General features: G+C 43.6%; 2 protein-coding genes across 2 annotated transcripts; one reads left to right on the forward strand and one right to left on the reverse strand.

Annotated features, from left to right (window-relative positions):
- Positions 1–270: 270 nt before the first annotated feature.
- akap19 (A-kinase anchoring protein 19) lies at positions 271–3,520 on the forward strand. Its single transcript, XM_088314471.1, has 2 exons — positions 271–516; positions 2,010–3,520. The coding sequence occupies exon 2, from the start codon at positions 2,167–2,169 to the stop codon at positions 2,401–2,403; it is 237 nt and encodes a 78-aa protein (XP_088170597.1). The 5' UTR covers positions 271–516; positions 2,010–2,166; the 3' UTR covers positions 2,404–3,520.
- Positions 3,521–7,326: 3,806 nt separating this feature from the next.
- hibch (3-hydroxyisobutyryl-CoA hydrolase) lies at positions 7,327–13,421 on the reverse strand. The gene is made up of 14 exons (XM_088315696.1): positions 13,272–13,421; positions 13,020–13,062; positions 12,222–12,353; positions 12,055–12,139; positions 11,812–11,892; positions 11,618–11,670; positions 10,762–10,840; positions 10,265–10,410; positions 10,041–10,127; positions 9,894–9,952; positions 9,725–9,806; positions 8,344–8,463; positions 8,042–8,075; positions 7,327–7,967 (listed from the first exon to the last, which is right to left on the reverse strand). The coding sequence occupies exons 1-14, from the start codon at positions 13,301–13,303 to the stop codon at positions 7,852–7,854; spliced, it is 1,149 nt and encodes a 382-aa protein (XP_088171822.1). The 5' UTR covers positions 13,304–13,421; the 3' UTR covers positions 7,327–7,851.
- Between the last annotated feature and the right edge of the window lie 505 nt (positions 13,422–13,926).

Genomic DNA, 13,926 nt, shown 5'->3' on the forward strand with positions numbered 1-13,926 from the left:
GAGATACATTATTTTAAATTAGCAGCAGACAAACCTGAGACAAAGTATCTCTCTCTTAAATACACACACACACCATTTCACTCACACATAGATAATTTTTCACTTGCTCTCACACTAATTAAATGCTCACTCTGGAGAATCAGCGATTTGTGCATCCAAGCCATTCCAAATGAGGAAGGGAGGAAAATGCAGCAGTGCCATCTAGTGGACATTTGTAGCCATGCAGTGCAACTGCGCTCAATAACACTGATCACCTCAATTCCCCAAGTGTCCACCAGATAGCGCTGCTGCTGCTTCAGTCCGCTGTGACCTCGCGCTCACTCGCTCATGCACGCGCGCGCATCGTCTGCTGGGCAGAGATCAGTCGAGATGCTCAGCGAGTGAGGACTCGAAGCGACACAAGTGCGAATTGTTCTCACGGGTGAGGACGATTGTTTGTTTTTGTTTATCTGCCCGCGTCATCTTGAACGTCCCCGAGCATGGAGGAGACCAGGAAGACGTCACACGCCTTTCCAAGTACGTCTTGCTCTTCTCTAATCACATGCTTCACTTGTGTTCATCTCGTCATCCATGGAGCCATTGAAGTAAACATCTGTTTTATCTAGTCGATAAATGATACAATACGAGGGTGCCGATCCTCGCTTTACGACGGTACTGCGTTCTCATGTGCGTAGGTCGCAGCACGCCGTTTTCTATTTTTGAAAGGTTGTTTCACTAAATACAACACGCCTTATGTTCTCACGGTTCGTTACCTTGATACGTCGGTGCGGTCGTAAGCCGAGGACCGCCCGTGCCCTTCTACAAACCTCGTTTAAACATCCTTCCCATACCCTCGAAAAAGTCAGGCCAGAAACAGGACAGTCTAGACTCGAGACCAGGGCTACTCAAACTTTTTAAGTCAAGTGCCACCCAAAATAAACAAATAATGAAATAAATACTTTTGGCAGCTACTGTAACATTATGCAATTTAAACACCAACACTAAGTCTAAAAATAGGAAAATAAAGACATGATATAAATAATTATTTACAAATTGAAATTGTACTTAATTGGATTAAAAGCAAACACGTTTAAATGAAAAGTGTAACCGAAATTTGACCTAAATAAATGTTTTTAAAACCAGTCCTTAAAGATTACATGCAAAAATATTGAACTTCAAAGTTAAATAGTGAGCCAGTCATTTTTTGGAGTAGCACTGTTACCACGCTTTGACAATTACTGGTCTTGTTAAGCAGACAAAAAAAACAAATAAATGAGAAATTTGAATAAACAGGACATGAATATTCTGTCAAGTATACGTCACTTATGTCAATAAAAGCAGAATACCTACCGCGTTAATGTCATACTCTTTACACTGAATAAATCTTAACAAGGTTCCTGTCGTGGAAACATAACTCAAACAATCTGGAAGTAATTCTTAACGCGCTGCAGTGTGTCTTCAAAAGACAATAACTCAGTTGAAAACTCATCATTACAGTCAATATATTAAAAAAAAAAAAAGGAATCAAGCCAATGGAAAACAGCCGGCTGGCAAAATGTGTTGTTGATTGTCTTTGTGGATGAATCGGGAGCTGCTACACTTGCTTAGGCGAGCAGATGGGAGGGCGCAGGCGTGTCGTGCCACCTAAATAGGCCAAAAGGACGGAAAGCCATAAAACACTCGCGGCACAAGAGCGGCGTGGAGGCCGGCGGCTTTCAAAACGACAACCTCACAACCCCCCTTGAGACGGCAGCCGCAGCCGCTCGGGTCATGCAGACGTCAGCGTTCATTACCCTTCAGCGTCCTTCACGCTAATTGACAATACGACAGCTGGCGGATGAAGTGCTGCCTGCAGCAGTGAAAATAGGAGCCGTGCTTTTACTGTCAGAGAGAGAGATAAAGATATATAAAAAGAACGACAAGAGTCCATTTTGGGCTTCGTCTGAAATCCAGCAAAATGAGGACAACGTAAAGCGCTGGGAATGTTTTGTGGATGCATCGTCAAATCACCAATCATCTTTTCTCTCTAGGGACCAGCTCTCGCCGCCAGCAGAGGATCCGGACCATCTATAGCAGGGATGAGTGTCTCTAGACCTGTTCCCTGGGCAGTCGAACCCCTCCACATGCAGACTCTTGTTCTCGCAGTCATCCCTGGCAGTCCATCCATGCCCCATCCTCTGTGGGACTATGGGTTGCGTCAAATCCAAGAGGAGCGCTTCCCACGCCGACACTGAAGCTGCCGGGACGCGGGGCGAGAAGGCCTACTTGGTCCGCTCGGAGGACGGTTCTCCCCGGGCTGACCCGGCGCTGCTGGAGTACGCCCAGAAACTCTCGGAGGAGATCATGGCCCGGGCCGTGCAACAGTGGGCGGAGGTGGACCGGCGCTACGGCGACATCCCGTACATCGAGTGCGACGTGCCGTGACGATGAAGGATGGAAGGTTTCGGACACGACGATATCCGAGGAGAAAAAGTGACTTCTGGCTTTTTCTCAACAACTTTTTTTCCCACTCGCAGTACAACTTTGTCGTCCTCGAACATAACAGGGACTATTTGAACCATCGAGATCAAAGAAATTGAGTGGCCGTGTCGGTCCACAGTCCAAATTCTTCCATCGTCTCCCGTGAACCAGGAAGTAGGCATTTTCGTGTGAGTTGCGAGCGAGCCATTCGGTTTCTGACCTACTTTCAAGATTGGATTACACGTGGACTGATTCGAGAAACTGGCCTCCGAAACCAATCCCACACATATTTTTGGATGATGCGCGTCCTCGTTGGTCCTCGTTAGCACGTGGCCTGTTGGCTTTTACTGACTGGAGCTGGCCGTCGTTTTATTGATACTGCTGTGTTGCTTCTCCCGCTCGCCTTAATAACGGCCCCCATCGTTTCCACCGCCGTTAAAGAAGACGTCTAATGGAAATTTGACTTATTAATGTTTTGGTCTCTGCCAGATTGTGACTAACCTGCAGCACTACTTTGCAAACTACTGCCACCAAACACGAGCTTCTCCGCCCATGACGTAACAGCTCGGCTGAGTGAAGTCACCTTTTTCAAGCAACGACCAGACGAGCAAAAATAATCACGTCAAAGCCAAAAGCAAACAACGTAATCAGACTTGAATGCTCGGTGTTTATTTGCCCCTGGAGATGTGTCCGCTGCATGCGCCACATGCACAGGTCTGCTTCATTAACTGACAAGTGCAATTTGGTGCTTTGGCAATGTTTTGGTCATTTCACCGGAGGAAATGCAAATTTGTGCTTTTTTCGATCGTTAGATGACCAAAATTGAAAAGGAATTTGAAATTAAATTGAGCAATTTTCAATTCTGTCTGGAATTGAACCAAAATTGATTGGATTCTTTTTGATCCTGTTATGCAGTGTTTGTGTAATTCTTTAAAAAACTAACCCAAAAAGAAAAAAAATAACAAATTGGGCATCAGTTGCCACACATGTTTGGTCGTCATGGTAACAAAATCTCTACCGGGCATTCGGCATGATCACAAGTGTAAAACGCCTTGAAGTACTGCAGCCAGCAGTGAAAATACAATCCTACTTTGGAGACGAGTGTACGATGTGAATAGTGACTCATTCGCACGAGACAGAACTGCCGCCTCGGAACAATTACAAATACACCTGAAAAGAGAATGGAAAGTGAACTGTCCTTCTTGATCTTCGGGCTCTTTTGACATTTTCATATTGAGACATCCGACACACGTTTTGAAATAAAAAGAGAGGCGAAGCGTTTCGAGAAATGCATGGATGAGTACCGTCGGTTTCCTTGAAGCTTTCTAGAGAAGCTGGCCACAAAGAGTTTTCCACGAGTGGCGCTGTTGAGCTCGGCCATTTGAGGCCATGGACACACGTTTTCCGAAGGGACTTTGATCAAGCAAACAACCCAGTTGTCCGAAAATGGGATCACGACATAAAATACTGCCGCGTGCCGATCAACAGCACCCCGCAGTATTTTATGTCGTGATCCCATTTTCGGACAACTGGGTCGTTTGCTTGACCAAAGTCCCTTCGGAAAACGTGTGTCCATGGATTTTCGGCGACGCACCTCCCCCTCACAACGGCCTCTCCACCGAGCCGCAGAAGGTGATTGCGCAAGCTGGGCGAACCTTGGGAGGTTCCGCCCAGGCGCCAGCCCAACAACAACATCAACAGCACCAATATGCAACCACGTCGTCTCATGAAGCCATCTGGTTTTCAAAATAAAAACAATATATATAAAAAAAAATACTTCTACCTGTACTTGTTTGCTCATTTTCAACACCTACAATCATTTCTGGGAACAAAAATAAAAAAGACATTTGGATTGGTATTTTTTTTTCAGTACATCAGAACTGGGTGCAAGTAATAGAAAATATTTTGATTTACTGAAACAAGTGCTTTTATGGATATTTTACCATTGTCCACGATAAAATTGCTTGCGGGTCAGTGTGACCCACAATTCCATTAGTTCCAATTAAGGCAGCGTTTTAGAGCAACTGCGAGAATCACTCACTCAACTTGTTTAGAAAAATAAATTCATTAGGTTAGATAAAAAAAATTACAAAAATATATATACTTGCAAAAAAAAAAACATTTCCACAATTTTCTGTTTATATTGTAATTAAATGTGTATATTTGGGCGGAAAAGTTCAGGGCTTTTTTTTTTTAATTGAAAAGACATCGTGTGGTCAAATAATGACAAAAAGGTTGTTATTTTTGGTACATTTTTAAAAATAGTTTTCTTTCAATTAACAGTATTTTATCTTTTTTAAAAGGGTCAAAATAACGTGAGTTTTAAAGATTTTGTGGCTTCACACTGCTTGTTGGGCTTTCCTTTGCAGCCTTTAAAAATTCTAAGACAGCAAACGGCGTGCCCATTGCACATTAAAGATCAACAGCGGGTTTGGAACTCGCAACCTCCGAGCGGACAGTCACCCACCGCAGTACACAGCAAGCGCATCGTCAATAAACGCGGAACCATCGTGCTAATCTGCAGCCAATGGCTAATCCCAAACATATTGCTAACACACTAAAGATTAAAGTCGACTCAGCAGTTCTTCTTAAGCGGATGTCGTTTGATTTGCTGCGAGGGAAGCTTGCTGGAAAGTTCACAGTCGACTCACACAATTCATATTTAGTCCATTTATTTGACTTTTTTGTTGAAATTAACATTTACAAGAACAGCCGTGATGTGTTCATTTTTGTCTTTGTCAGTTGGACATTTACATTTGTTCTTTGCTGGCTTATTTTAATTATTTTTATTTATTTATTTTTTTTGGGAGGAAGATTAAACTTGTCTTGGGTCGAATTGACCCAGCCCTAAAAGGGGGTTACAAGTTTCCAATATTTCTCCAAAAAGCAATGGCATTGTGTTGCATTCACTCTCGTCTTATTTCTTTTCTTTTTTTTGATGATTATCAAATGCACCCATGAAGAGCGAGAAAGGAGTTCACAATATAGCCCCAAAATGGTTTGGTGAGTCATTTCCACGATTGGCTTTTTTTTTAATATTATTATTATTTTTTAACTCAACGTGCAGCAAATTGAGCCGGGCCTAAAAAATTTGTGCATTTTCAAAATGCATTTTTTTTTTTTTTTGGGCTCGTTAAACCAACCATGGTTCAAATTGACTTCAGGCTAAAACTAAATAAGAATATATGTAAAGAAAAACAAGAGATGGGTTGGGTTCCAATTAGCTGTGTTTATTTAACTAAACAAATTGATCCAGTGCTGAAAAAAAAAAGAGCTTGCAAAAAAGTGAGTCGCTAAATATTAAAACAAATCAAAACTTCCTCAAAGGCAGACATTCGCGGTCATATTATTTGCAAAATGAAAAAAAGGCTCTTCTTTTTCGTCTTCTCAAGCTCTTGTGAAGTTTTATGTGAGCGTTTCTTTCGGTGGACTTCGGTTTGTTTGATTTAAGACTTGATGACACGCACACGCACACGCACACGCGAGCCCAGACGCAGTGAGGAGCAAACACTTTGCAATCGTCAACGTTAACACGCCACAGAAGCTCCAACTTGCTTTTAGTTTTTGACCTCGTTGAGGGAAAACAAAGCATCGTCCCAAAAATGTTAAAGGTCCACTCACTGATTTTACTCAAATGAATTTGGATTCAAGACGGTTAAAGATTCGGAAGCGGTTCATCGTGACTCATTCATCGCGTCGTTGCGCCAAATCTAGCAAAAAATACGGAGCAGCTCGAAAGGACGAACAAGTTCCTCTTGGACACAAAAACTTTTTGTGTGTTTATGAGGCTTTATTGCGCTGCTCTTTGAACATTGCGGCTGAATACAAATCAAGAGTCTGTGGGGAAGACGACAACGTCACGTGACATAATAATAATGACCGGGCTGATTATTTGACAGCGAGGATCGTTAAGTTAGTCGTAAAGGCTTTGCAAACAAATCGTTCGCGGAGCGGGACGTCGGACGCGTTGGAGTCATAAAAGACGGCATTTATGAGCACTTTGTTTCCAAGCGCCGCTTCACTCGACAGTCAAGATTGCTCGCTTCTCTTCATCGCATCGATAACGAGCCATTCACAACAAATGTGGATTGCAAAGTTTTCTTGTGGCCTCCCGTCAGGTTGTTTCTCAGGAACAGCAATAATGCGTGCCGGGGTCCATTTGATTTTTTTAGATCTCATTATCAACTCAATTTCTAACCATTCTTGATGCATTTGGCAACGTCGGGATAGCTAATCAATAACGGAGCTTATTAATTGATTATATGCATCTGCCAACGACGAGGACATTACTTTCGACGGATTTGATTTTGCACAAGAAAAACAAACATTATTTACTCGATATCAGTTGCTACGTCTTTGTGGGCGTGGCTACTTGAGACTTCTTGTGGGTCTACTCCTTGTGAACATGATGACCAAATGTTATCTGGCTTTGGGGGCGGTATTTTTAAAAAGCCTCCAAATATACATTTTCTCGAAAAATGAAGAAGCCTGGGAAAAAGAAAGCCTGCCAAACGACGGCTCAGCTTGCAAATACGTCAAATGAACCACTTCGGTTGACTATTTAGTGGAAAAACTCTTCCTACAATGGGTAAAAAAAATGAAGCAGCTTCAACTGGACATGCAAAGAGTCAAGACAATAAATCAAATGGCCTCGTGACACGCCAAGTGTTGGCCGTTTGTCTCACCGTCGCGAGGGAACAAAAGCATGACGAGACGAAGCAGCGCTGCACTTTGTTTAGTCGATGAGAAGCCAACGAAACGACGGCACTACATTAGCAGAGACACGTTGTCCATAGATGGACATGCGAGCATGCGGCTGACGCACGCCACTGAATGCTAGCGCATCAGTGAAGTTACAAAAAAAAAAAAAAACACGAGGCACTCAAGTGGCAGTCAAAGCAGTTTTTTTTTTTACAACATCCCTGCCGGGCTTCATTCATGTCACGTCTGCCGAATAGAATCACAAAAAGGTCGTTCGACTCAACTTTTTGGCGGGTCATATTATTATTATTTTTTTATGGCATTTAAACTTGCATCGGGTCAATTTGACCCATGACACAAGGCAGGTAACGGTGAGGGCTGCTGTGGGCCCTCGACTCTGTTTTTTGCTTGAAAGGGGCTCAGGATCTCGGCCCAGCCGCCAGACTCGTGAGGGGAGAAAAGAGGTAAAAAATGTCCGGTAAATGATTCCAACTGGGATGTCATCGTTGGGCAAAACATTTTCATAAATGGCCGTAAACGAAAAAAAAAAAGCTTTCTCATTCGATGACTCAGCAGACACTATTGCGGTTAATATCTCGAGAGAATTAAAAAGTCAATTGGCCGTCATTATTTTTACGTTTTTCCGGATGACCTGACACAAAGTTCATTGGACACGGCGGAGAACGTGTTACAAATTGTCATGTGATGAGATCACAAAGACAGATCCAAGTCGCCAAGTGAGGAGAGGCACTGATCCAAATAGGAGTCCGTAACCTCCTCCAAGGTGGCCGGCTTCCATTTGGGAGCATGGTCCTTGTCCACCAGAACTGGGAACACACACACAAAAGGTGTTGAGCGACATTTTTAGACGTGACACGGCGTGACGCGACGTCTAACTTACCAGCTCGGACGCCCTCGTAGAAGTCACAGCCCCGCTGCGAAGCAAACGCATAAACGCAACATTATGTCAAAGATTCCTTTTTTTTTTCCAACGCAAAAAAAATGATGCTCGAGTGATTTTTAGTTTCATACATTGAATACAGAATAATTTGGTTGTATTTTTTACAGCGGGTCGCATTGACCCGATGCATCCAAGGCACAACGAGGGGGCCTTAAATGTGAAACGCTCAGCAATGAGTCAGTGTTGGCTGGCCGTCTCGTCCTCAAGGGCGAGCGCCGAGCGAGAGCGTCGAGCTTTCGTACCATGCAGGCCTGAGTCAAGCGATACTCCATGACCAAAACGTCCTGCAGGCTGAGCGCGGCGCCGAGCTGCTGCTGCTTGAAGGTCATTTTCAGGGAGGTGGGAGACATTTTGGACAACGTCTGCGGGAGGACAATCAGGGCAAAGAGAACAAGTTGAGGCGACGGACAAAATTCATCATTAAAAGGATGCACGAAAACTCCGATGGCAAATGAACAAGATACGAGCGGCCATTATCTGGCCCTGGGTGAATTTTCCTTGCTTGTGGTCGAATAAAGTATCGGCCCTCCCCCAAAATTGATTTGGTACTTCATGACGAACCATTCCAATTATCGTTTAGTGCGTGTTTGCCGCTCACATCTAAAGTTCCGTGAAGGTCATTCAAAATTGATGGACAACAAATGCACATTTTTGTTCTTTGCTTTTGTACAATTTAAGAAAAATAAAGCATTTCATTTCTATATGCTGATTCAAATTCACTCCTTTTCCAATAGAAAAAACTATTCAAATGTATTCCCTTTTATTCATTTTTTAAAATCTCTCGCATTTTATGAAAGCAGAAAAGTACAAAAACTACATGCAACTATTTTTTTAGAGCATTAAAATGGGTCAATTTGACCCGCTGCATAACAGCAGGGCTTAGCAAAGTGCTTTTGCTTTATTAATCCCGAGTGTGATGAGGAGGACATAAGCAGCAAACAGTGGCGGTGCATGTGGGGGAGGGGCCTATAATCTTTTTTTTTTTTCCCCCTCAATAATCCCTTCTCGGCTTGACCTCATTGGACGCCGCAAATGGATATGAGGTGGAAAAACAGAATTAGGCAAATGAGTTTTAGGGGAGGCTACTTTGCTGTTCGAAGCCCCGCACGGATGTTGATGGAGATGCAGCCCAGGAGGCCCAAAAGCACCACTAACCCCATTAAGTGCTTAACTGCGGGAACTGCTAATTACCAATACACTCAAACGGAAAAGCGGCGCTGCAGCGTTGCTAACAGATGTTGGCCACATGGGGAGGAAGCGGGAGCTGCAAACAGGACAAAATCTCTGGACACCTGCTTCCGTGCACACGCATACACACGTGCACACACACTCACCAGCACCGAGCAGTTGTAAAAAATAAAGAAAATAAAAATAGAATGGACAGAATGGTGGGTTTTATTGAAGGGATTTTACGTTCACTCGTTCAGCACAAATATTTTAATTCCTTTAACGATCGAGTGGGTCAGTTTGACCCGCAACAGTCAATCAGAAAGCCAGACGCAGATGACTAAGTACTTTTCTCAAGATATACTCTTTAAAATATTTAGATTTTTTTTATCTGGCAGGAGATCAAATACCACAGATGTTAAAAAACTGTAGGTATGTTTTTTTTTGCACACATACCTCGACTTGTTTCTTTGCAAATTCGGAGCCGTCAGCCTTCAGGTTGCGCATGATGCCTTCCATACTGCTCGAGTCGAACAGCCTGTGGCGACCACGACCACGACAACGACAACATGGACACGCTAGAAGAATATTACGCAATATGAAGAAGGCAGTTTTGGATCCCTACCTGTCAATGTCAGCCATCTGCTTTTCCAGGACAAAAGGCTTGTCACAATCGAGGTTGCTCTGTGAGAAGCAGCGAATGGAAAATCACGAATAACCCAAATCAGGCCGCCGCGACCGCGGGGCCGACACGTCGGTTCAGGCTCCTCACCTCATTCTGGAAGGAATCCAAAACTCTGGAGATATTCTCAGCAGACGGAGACTTCAAGTCCACCAATTCCTTCTCCAGGTCTGACATCTATTATCGGAAAAAAAAAGGACAAAATGACCCAACTGAAAAGAAATTGACACTTTAACACTTTCAGAAATGATGCAAGAAATCATTCGGCGACGTTGCGTCTATCAAATGTCTGGTGACGCAAGACACGACCGTACCTTCTTGGACTCCACAAAGTGCGTGGCAATTCCAGCTCTGCGCACGTCGCGGCCTCGGAGGCGGAAGCCCGTCAGAGCCAGAAACAGGCCCAACTTGCCCCGAAGCCTCGGGAGGAAATAACCACCTCCCACATCGGGGAACAGACCTGTCACCGTCCCCCCCCAAAAAAAAAATCATGTCACAGCGATGGAGACAAAGCAACCGTGAGCCGTGGCTCATTTGCAGTTTGGGAATTTTAATTACAGGTAGCTTTTACTTCCTTGCGAGTTTTTTTTATTATTTTTATATATATATTTTTGAATTTTGTTCGTTTTTTTTTAAAAACACTTATGTGACAGATCTCCATGCGGGCCTGAGCAGTGGCCATCTGCCTGGAAAAGATTTCCACTTCTGAGCGGACTACGTTGGGGCTTAACAGGCTGAAAGTGTCCATTCGCACCACTTCAACGAATGTAATCATTTTCTTGTCATCTCTCACAGCCACGTTGCGGCTTACCGATGGCGGTCTCGGGCATGGCAAACATCGTCCTCTCCGTGGCCACTCGAAAACGTCCGTGAACTGACACGCCGACTCCCTGCGGGACGAGAAGCAGAAAATCATTTGCGAACGAGGAGGACGTCACAACGATGAAGGCCCAAGTCCTGTTGATGGCGATCTCTCTGGTCGCGTTCTTTCATTTGACAAAAATCGGACCCTTGAAAAAGTTGCGTCAACTTTTTTACAACATCCATGCGCACGATTCCAGAGTTTTTTTTTTTTAATTCAATCTTTAATAAATGCAAATATAGAATTCAAAGGCAAAATTAACGTAATTTTGCACCAAGGATGTCACATGAAAGGCGGAAAAAAGTGAAGCGTTGCGAATACATTCCATACACGCCGAATATCCCGCTCTTTGGATCCAATTATTTTAGTCACCCAAATTAATGTGATCTGTTGCAGATGATTTAAGTCATGCAAAAATAAACACTTGGCCAAAGCCAAAGTGAGGCCGTCATTTCAATTCAAAGTTATATCCGACTGCTGCATTGTGGCGACAATGCTGCGTCACCCAACCGGGCGGCACAGAACGCACACACGCGCACACAACGCACACACGCGCACACAACACACACACGCGCGGTTCTCTGCTGACACCCTCAGACGAAATTTCGGCGTATTGCACCAGAAACGAAAATTCATGTTGTTTGCTCTCCTTTCTGTTTGGATCAACCCCTGACCTCAACCCCATTGTGAAGCCGTAGATTCCAATTAAAAACAACAAAAAAACCAAGCCCTGCATGTTCATCCTACGTGCATGTATGTCGCGGCGTCATTTTAATTAGAATTTCAATTTAAAGTTTTCACTCACCCCTCCCATTGTGATTCCATCAATAAAGGCAATAAATGGCTTCCGGCATGTTCCTGAAAAGATCACACACACACACACACACCCACGCACACGCACACGCACGCACAACGTGTGTGAAGCCAAAACATTTCGTATATGTGAGAGACTGTTGGACACTCAAAGTACAAACCAAAAAAAATGTCGACAAAGCTCACCGATGGCGTTGTTCAGAATGTATTCCTCACGGAAAAAAACACGTGAAAGCGGATCGCCAACTTTCCCCGCTTCAGTAATTGCTGAAAAGACAACGGTTGAAGGCAACAAATGTGACAAGGGTCCATGAAAACACAAATTCCTCTGACTTGTAAGCATGCAGCATTTTTCCAAACTGCAAAAGGTTGTTTTTTTGAGTAACTGATCTGAAACCGAAGCCGAGTAATACGACCACCAAAATTGACCTCGGACATCTCCGCCGGCGCAAAAGGCTTTCCCGCCTGCCCCTTTGATGATCACAAAGTCCGTGTCGCTGTCACTCTCCCATTTCTGAAAAAAAAAAGAAAAATCATTCAAAAGCTGTACGGTGAAACTGAGGTTGAACATTGAAGAAGAGCGCTTGAGCCGGTACCTTGAGTTGAGGGTAGATGGATCGGATCATGGGCATGTTGAGGGCGTTTAGCACTTTGGGCCTGTTCATGGTGATCACACCGGCCCGGCCCACTTTCTCCAGGAGAACCTCAGGTTCCACATGACTGGACATCTGGAGCAAAGAGGAAACAAATCCAGTCCATATGTAAAAAGAATTTTAACATTGAATATAGTCCTTTGGAATGAGCTGCAGCTGCTCTCAGTCTATCAGCACCCCAAGATTTCAGACTTGATCTTTGTTTTCTAAAGACAGTAAATCCAGGTGTTTTTTTTAACAGCAATCGACAGCTACTTTCAGGAGTTTAGGAAACTTGCCCAACGGAACTGAGACGTTGATTAGTTGCTGTAACTCAGAACTGATTTCACAATAGTTTTGAAACAAATAAAAGTGTATTGAGTCAAGAGAGCTAGTTGACGGTTTCAATGAATTATTCCTCTGTGATTTTAAGTGTTGCATCATTTTGTAACTTTGCGGCTCCGTGACAAAATTTGACCAGATGTACTTTATTTTTTAAATGATCACAATTTGTAAAGACATTATTGCAGCAAATATCTGCATGAAAAAACATTCTAGGCCATAAATGTAAAACGATGAAATGGTGGGAACGACTCAACGTTAACTTTTTTTTAATGACAAACTGCAGATGATAGAAAAATTGGTGAATTGGCAATTGCGCCTTGTAGCGTTGTGTGACGTATCGCAAAGTAATTCATTGCGCGTCGTTCGTACACCATATCGTAAACCGAGGACCCATTGTACTGTATGTTGATCCCTCACCATGTGTCCTTGGATTCGATGAAGTCTGCCGATGGCTCTGATTCTGAAAAAAAGCAACAACATGAAGCTGGCCCGCTGCTTTCGCGTATAAATTATTTATCAAAGATATGCCGATCGATCGGCGTGGCAGTGATTATTTGTTTTACACAGGTGTTAGAAAGTAACACCGCAGTGTAACTGGGCCTTATAACATGGTTCATTTCATAATGGCAGCAAAAGAAACACCTTGTGGCAGCAACAGAAGACAAATACCTGTGTTTTGACGTCACTATTATTAATGACATGACTGATTTTGAGAGCCTGTTTGTAGCTAGCGGGTGTTTTTCTTCGGACGCGGCACCTCCTCCAAGTTCACTTCCTGAATGAGGTCGCAGCTATTCATGATTGGCCAGTATTGAATACGTCATAAGAACCCGGATCAACGCTGGAAAAGGTCTTGTCCCAGTGAATGTGTGCGTGTTAGGCTACACTGACACTAAGTGGAGACAATGTGGTACGGCAACCAGGAGAACAGAAAAGGCATATAAGTAGTACTTAAAAATAAAAACGTATGTTAATGCCATGTTAATGCTTGAGCTGAAGGATAACTTTTAGAGCTTTTAGTTTATGTTTTCTTTATTCTGTTGTTAGCCAGCTCCTCCTGATTGGTCTGCGTGAATGACGTCACAGGATGCGTTTGCCACAAACTCGAACATTTCAGTGAGCGCTCATCTCAAGTCTGACTCACGTAAATCCTGAATCCCAAAACAAAACAAAGCTCCAGAAAGACTAAACGGGGCGGAAGTCTTGAATTTTCGATGCGCTCTTTTGGCAAGTAGGATGAGGTCATTTTGTTTGTCTTTACACAAACCACAGTTGAATGCAAACTCATTGAGTCATGGTCACAATTTCTTGTTTTTTTCACCCC

Source organism: Idiotropiscis lumnitzeri, chromosome 14, assembly GCF_059441095.1.
Source record: "Idiotropiscis lumnitzeri isolate Australia: NSW breed Sydney's pygmy pipehorse chromosome 14, RoL_Ilum_1.0, whole genome shotgun sequence".
NCBI lineage: Eukaryota > Metazoa > Chordata > Actinopteri > Syngnathiformes > Syngnathidae > Idiotropiscis > Idiotropiscis lumnitzeri.